The sequence below is a fragment of the Mizuhopecten yessoensis genome, unplaced genomic scaffold (assembly GCF_002113885.1).
Source record: "Mizuhopecten yessoensis strain PY_sf001 unplaced genomic scaffold, ASM211388v2 scaffold9963, whole genome shotgun sequence".
Lineage (NCBI taxonomy): Eukaryota > Metazoa > Mollusca > Bivalvia > Pectinida > Pectinidae > Mizuhopecten > Mizuhopecten yessoensis.
In genome coordinates this window covers 501630-526078 of record NW_018408310.1, presented here as the reverse complement: position 1 = coordinate 526078, position 24449 = coordinate 501630, and the positions used below count along the sequence as shown (strand labels likewise).

The following is a 24449-nucleotide window of genomic DNA, read 5'->3' as shown; positions in this document are numbered from 1 at the left end:
TCCTACACTTTAAGGTTGCTTGCCCTTTACTTTAAGGTATCTTGTCTAACACTTTAAGGTTGCTTGCTCTACACTTTAAGGTACCTTGTCCTACAATTTAAGGTTGCTTGCTCTACACTTTAAGGTAGCTTGTCCTACACTTTAAGGTAGCTTGTCCCACACTTTAATGTTGCTTGCTCTACACTTTAAGGTACCTTGTCCTACACTTTAAGTTTAAGGTTGCTTGCTCTACACTTTAAGGTAGCTTGTCCTACACTTAAAGGTAACTTTCTCTACACTTTAAGGTTGCTTGCTCTACACTTTAAGGTTGCTTGCCATTTACTTTAAGGTAGCTTGCCCTTTTCTTTAAGGTACCTTGTCCTACACTTTAAGGTAGCTTGCTATACACTTTAAGGTAGCTTGTCCTACACTTTAAGGTAACTTGCTCAACACTTTAAGGTAGCTTGCTCCACACTTTAAGGTAGCTTGCCTTTTACTTTGAGGTAGTTTGTCTACACTTTAAGGTACCTTGTCCTGCACTTTGAGGTAGCTTGCCCTACACTTTAAGGTAGCTTGCTCTACACTTTAAGGTAGCTTGCCCTACACTTTAAGGTATATTGCCCTACACTTTAAGGTAGATTGCCCTACTCATTAAGGAAGCTTGTCCTTTACTTTAAGGTAGCTTGTCCTTCTCTTTAAAGTAGCTTGCTCCAAACTGTAATGCCCACACCAAAATGGACTATTAGTTTACCTTTCCTTCTCTGTGATGAGGTAGCCGTCCAGCACCTTGAGGGAACTTATCCAGTTGAGGATGAAAGGCCGACCATCAAAGCCATTACAGACAGTCAAGGACAGAAATCAAGCAACATTCATCACAACAATAATTAGTTTCAAATTAAATTAAGTTAAATTATTTTGTTGTTTGAAATAAATTTAGGACTTATTTTTGATGCTAAAACCTTTGATTGGGGTATCTATGTTTGTGCATTTATTTCATATGACAACCACCAAGTACCATTACTGATGCAGTTTTGTAATATTTATTCACTTACCGGTAACTCAATAGTTTTGATTCAAACAAGTGTATTTTGGATCACCTTCTATTTCATTACACACATAGCTTGCCATTCAAAAGGCATGTTTTGGACAAATGTTTATTATAGTATTTTAGTCAAAAATGTTGTGAAAGGTATTGATTTGAACCTCACCATAAAAACCAGAGTATTCCAAATTTCATGGTGGAGGAACCAGAACCGAATAAGAAAAGTAATTATCTGAAACAATTGATCAGTATTTTATAATGTAATTTTTCTTTAGCTGAAAAATTTCTGAAGTTCTTTCGCACAACTATACATCTATAGAATAAGAATACCAGGTGTAAAATCGGCCAGATCATCTTCGTATCTAATAAGTCTAATTAATGACCATAAGACACCATTGATTGATATAGACAAGGATATGGAGTTGAGGCGGTCATCAGCACACAGGGGTTATTGGTCAGTGACAACTGCTCCAGGTAGGGCAGGCAAGATAGGTACATCACCTGTTAAATACAAAATAGTAATTTTACCTGAAGTTACAAAAATATCACTTGTTATCATCCAGAATATACATATATATATGTGTAAATTCAAATTTAACCTGCAATGAAATATATCACAGTTTACCTTGTAATTAAATAAATCGTCATCTCTTATCATAATTACAGTGTATTCTGCTGAAACCGTATATGATTGGTACCAAAAAATTTGCCAGTTTATACAGGGTCTGGTTTATACAGAGTTAAGTACAGAACTTTCCAAGCTACAGAAATTAGTGACTGTCCATAATCAACAGGTCGTCATACATGCCAGAATTCTTGGAGACCGTTCTGTGAGTTTTACAATCTTTAAGTAAGGAACTTTGTTTTGATTTTGGCAGAGTTTTTGTTCATATTGAATATCGTTATATATATATTTAGTAGCACAAAGTTTACAAAACAAAATATTATCACATATAATTAATTGAGATGAACTGCAAAACTAGATCCACATGCAAATATGTCACGTCAGGAATACCACAAGGGTCAGTAATTAGACCAATTCTATTTGTCATATTTACAAATGAGCTACCATGTTCAGTTAAATTGAAAGTGTAAAACTCGAAACAATAATGGCAGGCAAAGACCACATACACATGAGTACAATGCGAACAGATCAGTAAAAAATAAAGAAAGGTTACTCCATGATTGCATTAATAATGATCAGTAAATAGAATTTTCATGTATGCATTTGTAAGTTTATATACTTCGAAACAGACAACTTTGCTCTATTTCCTGACCCTGGCATCACAAAACTTCTTTACTCTACGAAAATTTGTAACTAAATATTCATCAATATCATATTTCCTTTCAAATGTTCTCGAGTTCTTGTTCTTGTGACCATTCCCAAAACTGAATTTCACAACTAAGGGGAAGAGCCTTCTTGTTACTTGTGAAATCTGAGAAAAAAATCATCATGTACTATATATAGTGATAGCGATAGCTAACTCAAACTGTCAAAATCCAAGATGGCCACCTGGCAAACATCTTGTTCTTGCGATCAGTCAAAAAATTGGAATGCACAGCTAAGGACTAAGGAGAATGTACCTGTGAAACTCTTTGAGAAAGACATCTTTTGTACGTTCTGAGAAATAGCAATAGCAAAATTTAAATCTTATAATCTAAGATGGCCACCAGGCAATACATTAAACATGTGAAATTAAGGACCAAAGAAAACCTACATACGAAATTTGAGATAGTTTATTAAATACCTTTTTAAGAAATTATGTTAATGAGGATTGTTTTAGGATGGACATCATTCCATTGATGAAAGGTCATTTGAATGGCCCACATCAGAATGTCGGTAGGCTAAAATATGTTTGCCCTTACACAGCATTCCTAGTTCACCTTTTGTTTGATGGTGGGGTTTTTTAGATTCAAAAATCAGCCACAAATATGTTCTACACACAAAACGTTCTATATGACTGTATCCTTAATGTACATACTTTCTGTATATGTGAGAGTCATATTTATCAATATTTACCTAAAAACTTACCCTGATATTGTCCATTTTTCATATTTTCATTTTTATTTGTCTATGACCATTACATGAGTCATTCAATATACTAGTATTTTATCAATGTTAAATGCCTTTGGAATGACAAAAAGGGAAGAAAAATTCTTTATACCTGGCCAATAATAGCCCAGTAATTGTACACACATTTAACAGCTTGACCTTGTGTTTTGACACTAGACTAGGGGTCTGAGGGCAAAAGGTCATTAAAGGGCACAATACATGTATATACAATTTTATCTTTTAGAAAAATAATGTTCAACAATGCAATTACAACCTGATATTACTTAAGTTGCTACTGATTAAAATCATGCAAAAAATCATCTTTTTAGAGTGGTGCAGGGAGTAGAGTCAACGCCATTCGTTTGTACTCAGGTGGATCTAAGGGTCCTTTACCCTTCAACTGGATACCCGGAAGTATGCAGGGTGATTGGGCAGTAGAGAAGAATCAGGTAAGGGTATCGATCACAACAAGCATCGGAGTAGGTTTCTTCGATTTATTTGTCTGTCGACCGGTTTCGCCCCATTAGCTGGCGTCTTTCTGAAGGAACCCTCTCTGACGCTGTTGTGATTGATACCCTATAACCTGATCTTTCTAGAGTGATTCAATAATTGAAAAACAGTTTGAAAACATTGTCCACTGAACAAAGCCTATACCATAATATATGTTTGTGTGAATTAACCAGGAGGCACAGTAGTCTAGTGGTAGGATGCCGTGCTCATGACCGAAGGATTGCAAGTTCGAGTCACGGCACAGCACTGTGTTGTATCTTTGAGCAATATACTTTACTCTGCTTGTTCCAGTCTACTCAGCTGTAAATGAGTACGTGGTTGGGCAGTGCTAGAAATGTAGAATGCTTGCTGTTAGCGCCGAAATGGCAGCACCAGCTGTATGCTCCCCAGGGAGTTGAGAAAGATATTGGCTGGTTGCAAAGGCCCTATAAGTATAACCACGGGTAATAATTTGTGAACCACTTTGAGACCACTTACAAACTAGATTGTGATAAAGTGGTATATAAGAACCTCCAATTATTATTATTATTATTAGACAAAAAAGTTGAAATAATTCCACTAGCTTGAGACAATGGTGGCTGTCTAAGATCTCCTATTTTATGATAACAATATTAATATGGTTTAAATGTGACATATCTTTAACAACACTATATATACAATGCCTCAGTTACAAATCTCGACAGTGGTTGACAATCAGCTGGTATTATTCGCTTAGAATTACTATGACTTTATCTCAGAATTTTGAAAACATTACAAACAGTTGGAGACAAATGTGCATGGGACTTGACGCCAACTCACTGATTGCATGTAGCTAAAAGAATAAATGTATTCACCGTTAAACATACCACTGACATTGATTCATTTCCGATGGTGCCTGGTTTTCTAGACTCGGTCAAATAACATTTCCCGAGAAACATTTGTATCCCACCTCACAGGCCCGTAATTATTTAATCAAACACAATTTCTGTCATCATTTATTTTTAATCATTCATCAAGAAAAATCCTGGTCTAACAATTAGATACATAGGTTCACCAGGAAGCTTGACACCGCAGTCTCCAGCTTCCGTCCCGGGGCCTCTTTATCAGACAAACAATCTTTTGTATATAGGATACATTTTATTCTTGGTTTACATATAAATACATACAACAGACAGCAATCATCCATACTGAAAAGATATTTCTAGGAAATTGTTGTCATCAAAAAGATTCTGCTTCCCAAGTTTCAAGATCAATTTTTTGATAAGAGTTGTTTTTTGGTACTCGGTTTACAGGTAACACACAAACGGCGTACCTGATGTAATTACGGAGGTAAACGGTGACAAGATGATAAATCTGGTCCGCTGATGCTTACTGTACAAAGTTACACTCTATACACTTAATTGACATCAGATATGTGGCACCTGGTTGTGTATGGTCCCTCTAGTATGTCAATATGACAGCTAAAAAGGGTATTAATTTCATATCTGTTTGACAATCATTTATCAAACATTTAATTATTGCCATATGCATCATGTTTTGAAAAATGCCCCGGGAAGAAATAATTTTGTGGAAATTAACAATAACAGGTAAAGCACATGCTTGAGAGACAATGGAAATATGCTCACAGCCTGATTTCATCTACACAGTGTTGTTTGTATCATCTGTAAACACTATATCTAGAAATATCAAAAGGCCCCAAGGGCCTGTGTTATGACATATAACTTTTATCTCATATCCTTTTATTCTAATAATAAGTCTTGATCTGCTGTAACAAACGGGACAACATTATTCACTGATTAATTCAATAACAATTCCACAGAAGGGGGGTGTCCTCTAGATCTACACAAGCCTATAAGGTGTAATGATGGCAGATAGCAGTTTACTGATGATCAAGAACTAAAATGTACTATAGTTGCTGTTGTATTATTTATAAGATTGTAGCAGCCTCATTCATTATTTGCGATGGTTATGGTCTGGCATCAAACTTGGGTTGTAAGTATATACGGTTACTAGGAAAGTTTAATTGCCATCCGTTCAATCAGAAAATTGATCAGTCATCAAATACACACAAATATGCTGACTGAGTTACTTGAGTAATAATTAATAAGTCTACCAGGGGAATTGTATAAAATTGTATATCTATGTACTGTAAAGTGCTTTAGAGTGGCTTATGTTATCTAGATAAGGTGCTTTATCAAAGTTGTATTTTATTTTTTTATTTATAAAATATCAGGGGCATAACCAAAGAATTCTGGGAGACTGGAAGATGAACTAATTAGCAAAATCAGTTCTGGAGAATATGTAAGCTGATATGTCTATGATAAATGTGACTGTGTAGTAATACAGAGGGTGGAATACCTAACAGTCACTCTATATAGGCCAGTGTCCTCTATTTGACGGATCCCTAAATGGAATCTGCTTGTCTGGCCATAAGAATAATGAATTAAACCAATTCAAGACAGGACCACAAGAAGATCAATTGAGATATATATCACCGACTTAATCCAAGATTTACATCCCAGTTGATGTGGTCATCTCTTCAATTGTATGTGAAATAGAAATGTTTCAGGATTAATTAAGGATCTCAACACATTGCAGGCAAAGCACTAAATTAAAGAATTCCTCTGTAGTTTTTCAGACATCAGTTATCTCCCCTTAATTCTCCCCTTAATTTTATTTACGATATACCACTTATCAGGAAGCTAAGATGGTTAGAGCCCCATTGCAATTTTCACTTTCAGAATACTACATTGTTGATTTCATTAGTATTCTTTTTTCAATGTTTCTTTCATATTTATTGATCTTGTCAAAACAAAATTCTGCAAGGATTTCTTTTCAGAAACAATTTATTAAAGCTGTGGTCATGTCAGTAAATGAAGTTTCTAATTCATAATTACAGATTTAGCAGTGGTACGGGAATCCTTAACTCATTCACCCCTGAAATGTCATAGTGAACTATTCCAGCCTTGGAATCGGAAGAGTTCAAATGTGTCTTCAGGGGTGAATGAGTTAAACAGCTATTACACTATAGACAGACAGACACCAAGTTGGTCTATATATACAGTGTATAAAACTGGGTATAAATAACACCAAAAATCATAGGAGGACAGCGTGGACTACACTAAGGACGTCGTTCTAAAAAAATCATAGGTTGACAGCGAGGACTACACTAAGAACGTCGATCTGTGGACTGCAGTAGCTGTCCGACCTCAGAGCGTGACCTGGATGGGCAGGACTTAAGAATCTTAGAGGGCCAGGTAAGCGGCAACTTATAATTACCCCTTCAGGTCGACCGAACACTGACTTCGTCAGTGAAGAGTAGACGGAAAACCGTTCAACAAACCACCCGACTAACATAAAAAAAAAAAGTACTCATGACTTGCATTTAATGAACTATTTTTATTTTATTTTATAGTTTCAAGTCTCTTCAGGCATCAAGAAAAAACTTACATTATTCCATTTGCTATATATATATCATCCTATATTTCCATGTAATGACTGTATCTGAGAACTGTGTCACCACTAATTGATATAACTACAGGCAGAAAGGAGTGATAATATGGGATCCAGGTACTGATTCTCATATTTAATTATCTGATGACTCAACTTTTAAATGACTACTGTTTTAACATAAATTGGCATTACATTTGTATATTTTATATATTAATTTGACCCCGACGAGTCAATCTGTTTACAATAACACGTTATCTAGGTATATTTATCTATATGATACTACCACAAGAAAATTCACTCTAAGTTCCACTTAGTAAACTGACTGCAGATCGGGACTCCCACATGAAATTTAACATGGTGAAGTAATCCAAGCAGATATCAGTAAGGGACTAAAAACTTTGTAAATGTTTTAAAAGTGTCCCATCTGGCTTACATTGAGTGTCATCAGGACACGTTTCTTGTGTTATCTGAGCTAGACAAGAAGGTCAAAATATTTCCACGACCTTGAGATCATCAAGGCCAGTTCAGATTTCTTGAAAAGAATTACATTGTTAACAATTTTATCATTAGTACATGAATATTCCGACTTTCAATTCACTTGGTCTAGGAATATTCCATACTAAATCTGGTCAAAATCCATTTAGCTGTTCTAGAATAGTAGTCTTTTAAATGAAATGTTGATGACAAACATTAAGAGCCCTAAGCTCGCTTGGCTTTTAATGGAAAAATATCTAAGGGACTGCTTTCATGCTGACATGACAACTGAAAAGATACACTGTACCCTTTCATTCTTTTATCTGGTTAACCAGCTGAGGTAATCAAGACAAACAATTATTCATGCTAATGACAGAATACAGGTAAAGCTTTTAATGGGAGTCTACAGATTGACAATATTACAGTTTTTCTCTATGAGATTACCAATAATAGGCCAGGAATTTTCTCATTAAGAAATCTTACTTTTACGTTTGGCATTAAACAAAAATAAAATTGAATAGGGTTGAATCAAGCTTTCAAGCTTTTAAGTCCAATATTCCATTAATGTTTCTCGTCAAATAGATACAGAGATGTAAGTGTTATTGTATTCATCAATCAATTTGAATCCAAGGACATGATTTCGGGGTATTTTGTATTTAGTTTTGAAAAACCATAAAAATTGTAAATTTTACCTTAATAAATGTCACAACACTAATGAGGCTTTGAGCGAGTTCTGGACCGTTGAATGGATGGATTGTAAACAAAGCACACTTTTATGGCTTTACTCGTCAATTTACGCAACCAAATAAAATCCTATCATTGATATCAATACAGAAATCAATGCTACTTTTCTCCGGACCCATGCTGAGATGTTATAATTAGCCTGTCAGGTAGAGCAACAGCACATTTCCCCAACAGATAAAACCTTGTGTTTGTTCTGCACAGAATTAATGGTGTGTATAAGTGTTTATGGGGCTATTGCGAACGTAACAAGCTCTTGACTTGGGTCATTTTTCATGTTTATCACAGTCTGAGATCAGAAACCTTAATTTTGGTCCTATTGTCTGAATGGAATTCATTTTCTTACATCTCTGTCAAGGTTTCACAAATATTGAGGTGACTCTGTATACATGTGTGGTCAACGTCAAATGGACTTAGTTTTAAGGACTTTTGAACAAGATTTTAACACTGTCTCAATTGACACTTTTCCTTCAGAAATCTAACACGTGGAATTGGGCGATCAATCATATTGGAAACCATTAATGCTGTGATATCATATATAACGGTACCACTACTTTGCTGAATGCAAAGGCAGCAAATATACTATAAGCATTACGTTTACAAAGTTTAGTGGTCGCAAATATACCATTCCAATACTTCCTGAGCTTGTTCGAATGATTTGTGTATCAATACAAACTGTTCAGTGGCGGATCCAGAGCTTTTTTTTGGGCTTCAGGAAACCCCCCCCACCCTGAGAATTTTCTTTAAAAATCATGTATTTTCACCATTTTTCTCAATTTTCCCCCACATGGAAACCCCCCCAGGAAATTTGGAAACCCCCCCAGATAGGTCTCTGGATCCGCCACTGCTGTTGGTTGTACATGTCCTATTGCAAATTCATTTAATTAACAGTTAAAATCATATTAATGAATACTGTTATATGACTAACCATCTGACAACTTTAAGTTGTCATGGCAACCATGCATTACTGCTATGACAGACACTTTTATGACGACAGCACATCACCGTGATACCCCTGAGTACACACAGCCAGTGGAAAATTGAAGTTTAATTCTAGGTCCATCTTATTTACTTAATCCAGTAGGTTTTGAAAGCTCTTAAATGTTGAGTGTCTGCAGATAGATTCAACTGAAACATTTTTTTTTATTAATAATAGTTATCCATGGTGTTTGGAGTTACGATTTATTCATCAAAATTATTTCAGTCATATCAGGAATAAATTGCAGATTTCTCACAATTTGATGGGACATCCAGAAATGTCCCCTGAAAATGATAAACTATATATACATTGCATAACAAAACACTTATAACTTATAATTATATTACCCCTACTCATCCATATGCATTAGTCCCAGTTTCCTCTGGCTCTGACACCAGACTTAGACATTTTGACAGAACTACATCAGACATCTATTTGTCAAAATGTCTATAAGTCTGTTGTCAGGGCCAGAGGAAACTCTGGCTACCATATGCATTAACATGTACATGAATTATAGAAATGCTTGATAAAAAAACATATTGCATAAATAACAAGAGGCCCAAAGAGCCTGTATCGCTCACCTGGATATCTAAGCAATCATGGCAAAATATTCTCCAAATAAGATCCAAGGGAATGGGCCAGACCCCAAAGCCAATCCTTGAAGCATATCTGTATAAGATTTGTTATGCCAAGCATTTGTATATATAGTTTTTAGGGTGGAGATCTCAACCGTTTCAAAGTTATGACCCAGGGACTATGTCTCCAAGGGTGGGGCAAGACCCCAGGGCCATGTGCATTCTTCTCCTTATACTCAGCAAACTGTATATATGGTTATAGGGTGGGGATCTCAACAATTTCCAAGTAATAATCTATTTTTGGTCCCATCCCTTAGCCCGGGGGTCAGCCCCACCATTTGCACAATTCTAAATCCTACCTCCCATGAATGCTTCCAATCAAATATGATCGATATCCATTGCATAGTTCTACAGAAAATGTCGTTTATAGCAATATAGCCAAACTGCCCATTTTTGGCCCCGCCCCTCAGCCCCACTATTTGTACAATTTTAAATCCCCACCACCTAGGGATGCTGTCAGTCAAATTTAGTTAAATTCCAATCAGGGGTTAAGAAGAAGAAGTCAGACGCCTCAATATGGCATAAGTTCACCTTGGACTTTCGGACCCAGTGAGCTAACAAGAACTTAGCATATTGCTAAAGTGAGTAACTGCAATCACTGAAATATACACAGTAGGAGTAGTACTAGTTCAAACAAGGGGCATAACTCAGCAAAAAAAGGATCAAAATGAATTACTGGATATTAGCATTCTTAAATATGTGTTTCTTGATAACATGTTTTGTAGATCCACAAAGTTCAAAGTCAGGAGTCTCTACACAATACACCACATATATCAGATCTTACCTATTATTTTAAACATTTTGTCATTAATCTGTAATAAACTTCGCANAAAAAAAAAAAAAAAAAAAAAAAAAAAAAATCATGTCTTGGTACTAGTGTGCAGATTAAAATTTTAATACCGAATTAATTTCAAGGTGACTGGGTGTGCATGACTTCTATTATCAGATTACATAATATGTATAGTTTAATGTTCTCCTACAGAAAATAAATCAACTGTGATGTATATACCATACACCTTTGGATTAATTATCTAATACTTTTTACTAACTGCATTTCTAGTTATATATCATATGCATCTTTGGGCACAAAAACAAATCAAGGGAACAAGGGCTCTCCTGAACATACACACATATCCCCTCCATGAATATAAAGTATATATGGGCAGATTGGTCAAGTGGTTAACACTCGGGCCTTCCAAGCAGGCGGCCAGGGTTCAATTCCCCAAAGTCGCCGTACGCATGGAATATCAGAGAAAGTGTTTTTCTCCTGCCCACACAATTCCAACAACCCAGGAGGAGTATAAAATGGCCTAGGGTGGGTGTTGCGGTATCTGTGCTGTAGCTTTCAAGTGAGGTGGCACTATAAATGATACCGTTGGAAGCACGGTCCCACTACAAACAGAACATGATACATCTCCAGCACACACACAGGGAGATATTAGCCAGGTGGCATAGGTCTAGTTGTTAGCGCCTGATAAGGCAGCTCCTGCGAATTCCTCAATATTGTATTGATTAATATATATATGCTAATTAATTTATTGACTGTATAAAATTGTATATCAATCTACTGTAAGGCGCTTTAGAGTGGCTTATGTTAGCTAGAAAGGGCGCTATATCAAATGTTGTATATTTATTTATTTTATTTATTTATATTAAACGATTTTATTTCAAAAGTAGTCCAGTGTGACTTTTGACATTGACCGATGACCACCTAAATCTAATTATTAGCAAAACTTAATGTCACAATAGAATGTGTACCTGTTTATATAACCTACAAGTAAATATCTGTTGAAGAGTTCAGGAGATATCGTTACACAAGGTTTTAACTACAGATAGAGGGAAGCACTATGTTATGTATTAAGTATCAATTGTGATGATTTTTATTTGCATTGCAGATCACATGGTACATTATGATCATAATGTGTTCAGCCAAAGTAGAATATGTGAGGAAATACCTGGGTATGTGATGACCAAAACACACAAGTCTTACCTGTGCTTAAAAAAACTATTGTTGTACCGATCAACACAAAGTAGGCATGTATCATAAGTCAGTAAAAGGGAGATAACTCAGATCAAATGACCACTCTTGAGTTTTTGAAATTAAGTAACATTAAATAGTTTGTTCAATAAGCCTTTCAATTTTATTTTTTTCCAAAATTGTACCTTTTATGTTTTCATGCTACCCCAATCTGTTTTCACAAAGACCTAATGCAAGAAAAATAAATTGCTATAGCGGAAAAAAACATCTTGTACAATGAGAAAATGCTTTAAGTCTAACAATACTGTCAAATCTCTCTTTCTACGTGATATACATTTCATTTAATTCATAAGAAGAGATGGCTTTTTTTCTTAAGATATCTCACAAATATTCATTCAAACATATTCCAAAAGGCTCATATGGTTGTTTATGTTCCATAAATTCATTTTTTTTCTAATAGGTTGATGGAAGAACAAAATCACGAAAAAATAAAAAAATATCGGAAGAGTAATTGATGTACAGTAATATAATCAAATTGTTTTGCAAGCATTTTTATGTGTGTAAAAGGGAAAAGAGGCATTTTCAAGTCAATCCTTATACAGTAAACCTTGTCTAAACTGTAAATTACTGGTACTGAAACAGATTCTGGTTTATACAGAGGCAATGATGTTGCGTATAAACATTTGAATACCAATGCATGCAAGTTTAATATTTCTAGGTCGGATTGCACATCAATTTATAAAGAGGATTGATAAAACAAACCTGGGTTTCCACAGTAGACAGGTTCAGATTACACAGAGTTGACATACTTTAATTCAAGAGAGGAAATGCCAGGACCAAATATCAGAGCCATTATAGACAGGATCTGGATTGGAGAGTGATCAGTGTAAACAGTTTACACTGTACATGTATATATGACCTACACAAACTTACCTCATTGATGTCTAATATTTCATTTTCAGCCAATGACATGATGACTATGGACTTTGGGAAATGCTGCGGGACTGTTCTCAGTGAGGTCAAGCTGTTGCCATGGAGAAGAAGTGTCTGTAAGAAAATCACAGAATTATCAACAGTAAATTACACAGGACATTACATTGAACTGGATATTATATAATATATTATTAACCCTTTCACCACTATAGACCATAATGGACTCACTCAGATAAATGTATGGTAGAGTCTACTAAAGTTACCTAGGGGTGAAAGGGTTAAACTAGAGAATTGCACACTTATTTGACCTTTGCCCAGAGGTGAAGGTCATAGTGACATGGTTGCAGTGTAATTTCACTTTCCTTGAATTGGCTGATGCAGGTATTCATATTTCATCAACATATCTTTAACAGTTCAAAAGTTATTTATGGCTGAGACAAGATTTTGCTGGAAATTTTACACTTATCGGACCTTTGATCTTTAAGTCAGTCAAGATTACGGGGGAACTAATTCTAGTTCACTGCTCATCTCCTTAAGGTGATGCAATATATACATCAAGTCTTATCAAGATAGCTTTTAAGGTCTAAAAGGTGCATCCCAATCCAGATAATTTCAGAAAAAGAAACAGAAAAGACAGAAATAGAATGTCTTCATTCATTTGAATGAGAGACATACCGTAAATATTAACTCCAAGATTTTAATGTGTTTTATGCATGCATACATACAGAACAAATTTAGAAATCACCTGACTTGTTAGAGTGAGATATGTAAATATCCTAATAGACACATGAATTATTCACAAGACAAATTGAGCACTCTAAACAGGTCAATGTACGTATAACACCACATAGAAAATTCTCTTTGAAGATTAACAGTATAGATACATGACTTATTTGTACTCATGGTATCAACGACAGATCTCTGATATTGCTATATTACTGGAGAAGGTTGGGGCAAGCTACAGGGACACACTAAGGGAAGGTCAAGGTTACACAATGTTTGAAGGCTTGGAGGTAGGTCAGTTCGGCTTGAGAGATAGAATGTCCTAGTTTTGGGACTATGAGGCAAGGATTCTTAAGTTAGTAAGGCTGAAAGGTGATACATGTGAAATGGATATGGAGTTAGGTTAATGATACTAGTGACTCAAGATTAGACGAGGAGCTTGGCAAAGTTTAGGGGTTCAGTGAGACGGACACTACAGGGTTTGTGACATAAGGAGGTTAGTGTGATGAAAAGTCAAAGGGCTACAGAGCAAGGGATATATTATTTAGAAATGAGGATTAGATGTAGCATTCTTACCTAGAGACTCTAGGTTGCATTGTTGATATTAGGGTGTGTGGAGGGTGAAGGATGTAACAGCCTTACCTAGAGACTTCTCAGGTGTGTTTTGTCTAGCAATGATGATATTAGGGTGTGGGGGAGGGTGGAGGATATAACCGCCTTACCTAGAAACTCCTCAGGTGTGTTTTGTCTAGCAATGATGATATTAGGGTGTGGAGGAGGGTGGAGGATATAACCGCCTTACCTAGAGACTCCTCATGTGTGTACTTTTCTAGCAATGATGATATTAGGGTGTGGGAGAGGGTGGAGGATGTAACAGCCTTACCTAGCGACTCCTCAGGTGTGTTTTGTCTAGCAATGATGATATTAGGGTGTGGGAGAGGGTAGAGGATGTAACAGCCTTACCTAGAAACTCCTCGGTTGTGTCGCGTCAGACACTGAGGATATTTGTTTATATAATGGGGGAGGGGGGGAGGTAGTAGAGGATGTAACAGCCTTACCCAGAGTCTGTTTAAGTGTGTTATGATGACACAGAGGATGGTTAAGGGTGTGGGGGAGGACAAAGTGTGAAACAATCTTACCCGAAGACTTCTCAGGTGTGTGATATCTGATAAGGATGATATATTGTTATCCGACAGATCCAGATGACCCAGGCTGATGTTGGTACTCAGATTCTCAATAGCCTGTCAACACAACACAAAAACATAGATTAATTACAATTACTCAATACTCACATTGACTTTATTTATATAAAATCTTAACGAAAAAATTATAACTAATATTTGTTTTTAATCTTGCCATTTTTGTTTGCAACATCAATGATTTTAACACAGATCTAGAGATACTTGCTAAAAGAGGTTGCTGTTTATCCCAACAGTTTGCCCAATGAAGCATTTGTTGTTAAAATGTACAAAGGAGGCAAATTTTCTGGGTTAATTGTATTTCATATTCATTTCAAGCGCAATTATAAAGAGAATGTATAACTGAGAAGAAAATACCATCTGGGTCCTTTCCTGAAGCAAAAGCTTCATAAACAAGCGGTTCATAACAGAATCATGAAAAGAATTGTTCACAAAAAAAAAAAAATTTTTTTTAAGACATGCTTGTTTAAGTGCATAATTATATTTACTGCCCCTCCTCACCTTTATGCTATTTCCTGATAAGTTTAACCATTCCAGCTGCAGAAGTTCTTTTAAACCTGAAGAAAAAATACCACAAACTTCATGAATTTCAAGTTTCATCCAACACAATAGGGGCCTATTCGTCTATGCGGAACAACCGGTTTGACCGTTTATAAATGTAACAATTTGGGTAAAAACCCTGGCGGACCTGCAAATGTTTATGCAGGCCTTGCAAGGCTTTGTCAAGGCGCGCCAGAAAGCAGCATCAGATTACTAGGTCTGACCTTATTTATTAAACGAACAACGGTGGTCCGACCGGTTTAACTGTTTAAACGAAAACGGCCCTGATCAATACATCAATAAACATTCAAGAAGAGAAGGGGAGACAACACCTTGTTTCTTATAAATGGCTTTATGCTGGTTGTATCACCTCGATGTGAATGCCTAACAAGTATGCAGGGTGACTGATTAGTACCTCAAACCTAGACATATAAAGAGGGGTACAATCACAACATCACCTGTCAATCACTGATTACAGAGCTTTCTTGGTAGTTTTCCTTATATGTAGACTGGTTATGCTTGGGGGAGTGATTCAATAGGGTAATCTACAAGTTTCGATTTTCTCCTTATGTATGTTTTTGTCTGTACAAATGAGTATTTCACAGAGGTCACTTCAAAAGCTACGGCAGTTCACCGCTGGAGAGGAATAATTCATATACATGTAGAATGTATGTACATATAATGGATTGTAATTATTGAGAGCTCTTTCTAAAAAAAAAAATATTAGGGTTTTCTCATGTCATATGGTGCTGATCATGACAAGACATTAAAAATATGAGGCATTCAACATATACCTTTGTAAATAAATCAATTCCTGTTTTCTCTTCTGTAATATATTAATAAATGAAGATGTCAAGAAGGAACGATTTGTGCTTACAACTGTAAGTTACAGCTTACAACTGTAAATCACAGCTTACAACTGTAACAAGCGAGTACATGTACAAGTTTGTATCAAGATCTTTTAAATATATCATGATATGATCAATTTGGTGCAGATTTGCTTTTATCTTTGTACTTTAATATATTGCCACTTATTAATGTTACCTTGCTAGTCTGAAAAGATTGTTTGCATTCTCAGATCTCTTGACAAAAGTTGATGAATGTGTCTGATCTCAATGGTTATTTCAAATGTTGAGTTAATCAAAGTGCAACTCCTGGTCATATTTACATAGAGCAGAATGACGTACCTTCCACTGCCACTATACTATTGTTGGGTAGATTGAGGACGGTCAGGTTTTTCAGTTTCCCTACTCCAGTCATCCTTACCACCCTGTTCCCGGACAGAGATAGCTGAAATGTGACACAATAAAACAGTTAGTTTCTCTGGCTAACCATCAGAAATTAAGTTAATAGTTCACTATAAAAATTCTATACCTTTTTACTATATACATCAAAACATATATTTCTGAGTTTCTTGTTTCTTGTTTTGGTCTTAATTGTGGAACAGTGGTGAGAAATGTACGGCTAGACCAGGGCCACGTTCGTGTATCCCGGTTGAAATGGTAAGTGTGGCACGATAAATGAATGCAATTGGACCGTTCTATAAGCAGAGCTAAAAATGCACAGTTTTGGAGAATAAAAAACAATGTCTTAAGAATAGTATGCCCTTCTTTCATCCGTCCGCTGAATTATATAATGTATCTTAAAAACTGCATGTGGCTTGACATTGTTTTAGAAAGAAATAACGCAAACTGGCAATAGTCAGGATTTTAGTTTCGGTCAGGTTCGTCCGGACCCCTCAATCTACATGTGCCAAATTTTCCTAAGGTCAGCCTCGGTTCAGAGCTGTGCCTGTCGTTTTCTTTGCAGGTTCAACCGGTTCAACCGGATTCTCGATTGTACTCCAGGATTAAAACCAGGGACCCTCTGGACTCTGGACAGATGATCTTCCAATTAAGTGACCTGCATGGTCCCAGACAATCAACCCAGTACATTCAATTCTACTAAATTCCTCTCTCCTTTTTCTAAGTCTTTGCCCCAAAGGCAACAGAATTTACAACCCAGGTTCGGGCATCCCCTTGCCAAGCATTCACCCAGTGCTTGAAACAAGAGTTGGTCACGAGCACCAATGTAATAGGAGAAAGATATGCACAGCCAGACCGGGACTCCAACCCAGGATCCTTCAAACTTTGAAAGGGTGCTCTATCAATAGTGTTTCCAGGTCGCCAGCGATCGACGCAGTCCAGTTCTGATACATTCTTATAATAAACATGATACCGATTGCATATCAGCGGTATAGCCAATTGCAATTTATGTCATTGATATCATTACAGCTGAAAGAATACACGTACTAATTTTCTACAGCATGCAATCGTTTATCTTCAAAAAATAAATAACAACGAAAAGCAGCTACTGTAAATAACTTTTTTTTCCCGTGGAATTCCATGAATAATGCATTTCAATATCTGGAACATTCTTCAGGATCTTAACAAAACACAAGGCCAACAATGATGGACTACTCAGCTGTGTTGTGTTCAATTATTATTTGCGAGTAAAACATCAAAGACAAGCGATCATCTTAACAGTTATCCATACTTTTGTAACTCACCTGTTTGAGGTTGTGGCATCGTTCCAGATTTTCTATCTTGGTCACATTGTTTTTGTCACATATAATGGTGGCAGGATCTAAGTTGAGCGGCACCTCAATCTTTTGTAACCTTCGACCCGTCAGGTCAAGGACCTCTGACTCGGGGTCTGTAACAAAGATGATGAAGTAATAAGGATGGTAAAACTTGATTTTGATTATAAATTTACAACAGTTACTGTTACCAGTACATATGGATGATTTCACAAACACAATTGCATTCCAATAAATTGTTGTTCTTTTATAAAATACCTGACTGTGCCTCCTCTCAGGACATTTCAAGTGGATACCAATAATGTCTTGTTGGCTTGGTTCAAAATTGCCCATTCTGAATCTGATGTTACATCAAGCAAAGCCTGGGGGGAATGTTTTATTTTGTAAAATAGGTTCAGCCTCTACATCCAATATTACCCTGATGCCACTAACATTTTCATTTTAGGGGACACTTCCTTGATGTTTTGGAGTTTTAGGAATCATCCAAAGGTTGACAAGTTAATTTAGTATCAAGTAATTATATACTTAATAATTGTGCTCCTTTTTAAAAAAAATAAAGAGATTAGTCTGCGAAGCTAGTGCTTTCATCTGTAAACATTAGTGTAACTCTGTGATCACTTAGTAAAGCTAGTAGAGGCCAACCATTCTTAACCCATTCATCCCTGAAGACACATTTGAACTCTTCCAATTAAAAGGTTGGAATAGTTCATTATGAAACTTCAGGGGTAAATGAGTTAATGTACAATGTAGCTTATTTTCCTTTCAACAAGTATTTAATTTTACCAATTTAACATGAAACCACAAGTTTCCAAGGCAGAAATATTTAACCATTTGACATTACTAATACCCTTTTATACATTCCTGCTGAGTAAACATGAATTAAAAAGACATAAAAACGGACTAATTTCACTAAAAGCTTTTTAAAAATCCTGAAATTTACTGTTCAGGTTTTAATACTGAACAAAATACCATGTCCAAGCATTTCAATAAGACACCAATATTTATCTTTCTTCAAGACTTCTTTAGAAAGCCTAATAGATTTTAGGAGATGTTGACACAGCCAGGATATATCTGTATACAAATAGACCAGATTACCGAAATGTAATGCCATGAATTGTACACAAAAAAAGATCAGGATAATAATCCATACTTAAACAAACATTATAAATTTTTGATTCTAAAATTAATCTGTAGATTTCTATTTCATGTTTTTTGGTTCTGACCACATCCCAGGATTTCTTCTTTATATGTACAGTGAAACCTGTCTAATCTGACATCTTGTGCAACAAAAAGTATTGGAATTTCTCAAACTTGTGTAATATGACACCCTGTGGACACAACATATGATACTTGTCAGATTTGCCTGTACGTATCATCCAGCACACTGTAGTGCAATGCAAAATATCGGGGTCAAGTTAACTTGACTAACTGTGGGTTACAGCATATATAGATCCTATTAACCTGTCTAATCTGACACCTTCTTGGACACATTGTATAGTTCAGTTTACATTGTCTAATATGACAATATATACACCTTAAATATCAGGTTAACTTGCTTAATCCGACACCTTAGCTTTAGGACACAATAGGTAGATTATGATTAACCTGTCTAATCTGACACCCTTTCCGACACGACATAATCACGATTCACAGCCCAAGGCTAGTGACTCTCACATTTTTGATTAACAAGTAACTGCATTTGCTGCACAATGAGAACTAATTGCTCACCCCTGAATCTGATACGTACCCTGGTAGGTCAAAAAGGGGCTAATGTCTTATAACAGTTAGTCATTTCCTAAACAGTTATGGATATGGAATTTACCTTTTGGAATGTTATGGAGATCGCCAAGATGCATTTTTTTTCTAACAAATCCTTCAAAACAGGTAGAATTGATAAAACCTTGTATAAAAATTACTCTTGATCGTTCATCCTAATGATAATTCTATAAACTGTACCAAAGTATCATAAACAGAAATCTAAAGTTTCCAGGCATAAATATAATAGTCCCCCCTCATGTTTAGTAAAACCTGTCCTCTGTATACTGGTGAGCACAAAGAAAAATGTTCAATAAACCTCATAAATGACCTATTTGATATATATATGGGTAGGACACCTGTCACCTCAGTATGCAGTGCAGGTGTCAAATTATTGATATTTTTAGAGATAAAATGAAGTAATGGAAAAAGAAAGACATAATTCAAAATAATTTACACAAAATAAATTTATCACGAATCGCTTCATCAACCTTGAGTACATATCTATTGATCTAAATGATCAACAACCTCCTGAGATTATGATATAACAATACCAATATTTATGTTACACCTTCCTAAAACCATTTTAAGTATACTGAGGCCTGTGGGGGGTACTATATGTACTTGTCCAACAATGGATTCTCTGTTGTAGACAGACAATACAAACATTATCCATTAAATTCTGAATGCTAAGTTGTATCAATGACATACCAGTGACCTACATATAAGGATTGGTTTAGATTTAAAAGTACAAAACCATCCTTGGGTGTTTTTGGGCGACACATTTCCATTGACTCAAGAACAATGAAGAACAGGTTTTTATAAAAAAAAAATCCCCACAACACCATGAACAGGGCATCCAAAACATATAACCGAGTATTTAAACATCTCATGATCATCTGTCTTTACAAGACATGTACAATTATACATATTACATATATGGGCGGTGTACTGTAAAATGACTAGATGGGCTGAATGAAAAGTATACCTATGTAGTCTATATTATAGTCCTAACCACCAATACAGGTATTTTTGAGATAAGAAAAAAAATGAAACCATCAGATTTTTTTCTGTAAAATTGTTTTTTTTATATTTCTCATTTTAGTAATACTCTACAGCAATAAAAAGTTTTAAGTTTCATAGAAGATTTCACAACCACCATATCTTTAGTTTGGCTGACAACTTTGTAGATTCCATATAATGTAGTGTTACTAGTGTACATATTCCGGCTTTGCGTATTGCAGAGTTATCTTCTCTTGGGAACAGAAAGTGATTGTTACGTCACTTGTTTATGAGAGTAACGTCATCAATTTTTGAGAAAACAACGAAATTTTCTCACACAGACCAATGACGTAACAATCAATACCTGTTCCCAAAAGAAGATAACTCTACAATACGCAAAGACGGAATATACTTGTGAGAGATTTAAATTTGATGTTCTGGCTTAGAGTTTTTCCCTTGTCAAAGTATGCATTTCACAATGTTCAATATTTTTTCCATTATAATGAACTATTCCAACCTTTGAATTGGAAGAGTTCAAATGTGTCTTCAGGGGTCAATGAGTTAATTAATTGGTCACTGTACATGTGTATAATCATTGGTCAACTCAAGCCACCACCAATATCAACTGTCCTGACCTCCAGAAGGGAAGCTATATACTTTTAATGTGTGATATTGTTTTTATATAGTACAAGTGTTACAGATTAAAGATACTTACATTTTTTCAGTCTCATTATTCCAATAGAACTTGTATCCCCTGTAAGATGCTATCCTATGTTAGCCTCACTATGAGGCAGTACATTATCAAAAAACTTCACAGTATGACTATTACGGTGTCAATGGGACTACAATTTTTTTATATCAGCCAGACTTTCTGTACAAAACTTTCTCCAACCATGCAATCCTAACCCCTGAAGTCACATGTATGTAAGCATAATGTCCTTCCAGTCCTGTAACCATATAGTAATTATACTGAGGCACATTTTCTTTCAAGATTCAAAGTCCATTTCAGAAATCTGTATGATGATGCCAATCAATATTTTGAATAATTTTCTTTCAAATGTTATTTATTATAATACACCATATACTTTTACAAATTGAACAAACTGCTTTCAGTAAGAATCCACATTGATCCCTTCCACAAATTAATGATCACAATTACATTGATCTCTGTATAGTGTCTGGATCCAAATCCTACCGCCAGTAATCTAAAACTACATCAATATTAAAGTTGATGCCATCTAACAAAATGATTATTGACTCTGAAATATCCACCATTTGTTCTGGGTAATCACATAATTAATGCCTGACAGACAGCACAGCTTGTCGCTTCCTTTCCAATCAGGAGAAGGCTAGGGTTGTCCACACAGTACCTCTAACACTACATTATATTGCTACCAGTGTATGAATCAGCAGTAAATCCAAGAGTACTTTAAATGGTCTGGTGTACACAAATACAGGTAATAACAGTATGTATAGACCCATAGAAATACAGTGTCTCTTTTCCTGATTATGAATACCACATATACACATGTATGACTATGTATCCCAAATGTCAACTCTGTTTGTGCTATTGAATTGACCTGAACTAGGAAACATTGAAGCTATTGTGTTATTTCAGGGATCACAGCTACCAACATGCCACATCATGTATAAGATAAACATTTTGGGTAGAATGCTAACTGTTATAATACCTTGATACACGAATACTGTTTGTAAAGAAAAAATTGAACTGATTATATTTCTACAAAGTTATTTATAATTTGTATGCTATACAGAACCTCTATGTATCCTATCAAAGTTTTCAACATATGTTGGCATTTATCTTTTTATGAACTTGTCAAATGTGAATTCAGGAAAATACAGTTAGGTTATAAGCATCTACATATATATGGTAGCTATATAGTCTACCTGTAATCAGGATACCTGTACAGGCTATTTCAGGTGAAACACAGTCTACTTGACCTTTGATCAATATTGTTTATTACAGCTTTGTATGAGGGCACAATTTAACATGTCTGGAGAACAATATACATTCCCTTCCAGCGGAAAACAAGCTTGGCCACACGCCAACCAAGCTTAAGCAGTTCACAGCATTGGAAACAGAGTAGATCATTTAAGGCATCCTTGTATATATACTGTATATGTATATATATGTAGTATACACATGCAGTTACATGTATGTAACTTGAGAAACTAGCTATTGTTTTTATCATTAGGTCATCTATTCACTTACAATTTGTTTTTCTATCTCTATTTAATTAACTGGTTATTGATTATAAATGTAATAATTATTTTGTTAAACACCAGCTGTTTTTAATAAAGTCCATGTACAAACACCAACTTTAGACTAAGTTTGTGGCTCACAATCAGACTCTGTTTTATAGTAACAGGAATTCAGTCATTCACTGTCAAATGTGCATGAATAAATATTTGTGAATAAATCAAGTTTTTTAACTGAATCTCGTTGTTATTGAACCTAAAAATATGTGGAGTGGGTATAAATATTGACAACTTTCAATAATGTGATATATTGCGATAATTTACACAATATTGCAATTATTGCATTAATTGGACTCAGTGAAATGAAATCCTATGAAAACAAAAGAATAACACAAATTGAAACACTGAATACTTTACAGACATCATGCATATTTTACACAATACAATGTTTTCCATGAACATACAACCACTTTTCAGGTAAGAATTTTAACGCTCCTGCATCAGTTTTGTTTAATCACAGATTTCTCCAGATCTTTGTACCTTTGCTTTGCTGCCAGAATGTGGAATATGCATGGTTGATACAGAAACTGTAACTGACAAACAAAATCATGAATTTTTAACAGATAGATATTAAAAATAGTCAATGAAGGATGATTAAAGACATAACCTTTGTGTTTAATATAGATTTATGAATTACATCAAAATTTCTGGACTGTTTTGCGCTTGCCCAGTCCACTGTTGGAATTTAATTAGAGTTTCCCAGACTTGTTTATCGTCTTACTCTCCACTGATTTATGATGATTACAGGTAGGTTGTGTGGTGTTAAGCATAATATTATAATTATAATGGACTTTAGCAATACTGTACATGTTTTAAAACAAGACGAGTTTCTTACGATTTGAGATCTTTTTAATTTAGTTTCTTAATAATGGAGAAAATAAGTACTTGAAAACTTAACTTTGAAACATCATGATGGCAAGAATCGACAAGAGCTGTTGGAGAACAGTTTAGCTCACCAATTGGTGATCATGATGATGTATGTTGTAAGATAGGAAATATCAATAGAAACACATGTACAGTAAAACCTTGAAATAATGCCCGTCATTTCATTTGCCACCTCGCTTACTGTCAACATATTTTGAGGTTCCTTAATTCTGTTTTTCTTAAGAATTCCTTTACACGTTTCCTTCAAAAATTCTTTGAACAAATGGTGGCTATCTAACGAGGTTTTGCTGTACCTTAACATGTTGAACATTTCAAAAGAAGAGATGACGAGACAACGTGAAATAGTCAACAGCATACACATATTGATGGTGGTGATCCAACACTCACTGCAAATAAACACTATTTTAACTTGCCCAAAAACTTTAAGCAAGTCCAACTAACCAGTTCTGACCCCTAAAATATGAAAATATGGTTCAGAACATTGCTTAATTACACTCCAGATAAATACTTCAACCTTATTATAGACAACAGTCTATTGATGGTGGTGATCGAACACTTCACAAAAAAACTTGCCCAAAAACTTTAACAAAGTCCAACTAACCAGTTCTGGCCCCTAAAATATGAAAATACGGTTCAGAAAATTAATAATACTCCATATAAATACTTCATAATAGACAACAGTCTATCGAGTGTGATGTTCCAACATTGTCTGGAAAAAACTTGCCCAAAAA

At 35.3% G+C, this 24449-nt stretch overlaps 1 protein-coding gene across 5 annotated transcripts in view; it reads right to left on the bottom strand.

The window, feature by feature from the left end:
• Window positions 1–24449, bottom strand: part of LOC110459051 — a 96417-nt gene that overhangs the window by 68597 nt on the left and 3371 nt on the right. For 2 of the 5 annotated variants that reach the window (XR_002463854.1, XR_002463853.1), the window contains exons 1-8: window positions 21269–21331; window positions 17767–17912; window positions 16406–16508; window positions 15180–15235; window positions 14619–14720; window positions 12757–12870; window positions 1440–1522; window positions 731–814 (exon numbers count right to left, since the gene is read on the bottom strand). Coding sequence is in view for 3 of the 5 variants with exons in the window: in XM_021511093.1 (XP_021366768.1) it covers window positions 731–814; window positions 1440–1522; window positions 12757–12870; window positions 14619–14720; window positions 15180–15235; window positions 16406–16508; window positions 17767–17912; window positions 21269–21284 (704 nt within the window). In the remaining 2 variants the exon portion in view is untranslated. Of the gene's footprint in view, window positions 1–730; window positions 815–1439; window positions 1523–12756; window positions 12871–14618; window positions 14721–15179; window positions 15236–16405; window positions 16509–17766; window positions 17913–21268; window positions 21332–24449 lie in introns of those variants that run through there. The other 3 variants (XM_021511093.1, XM_021511091.1, XM_021511092.1) reach the window with 3 other exon arrangements.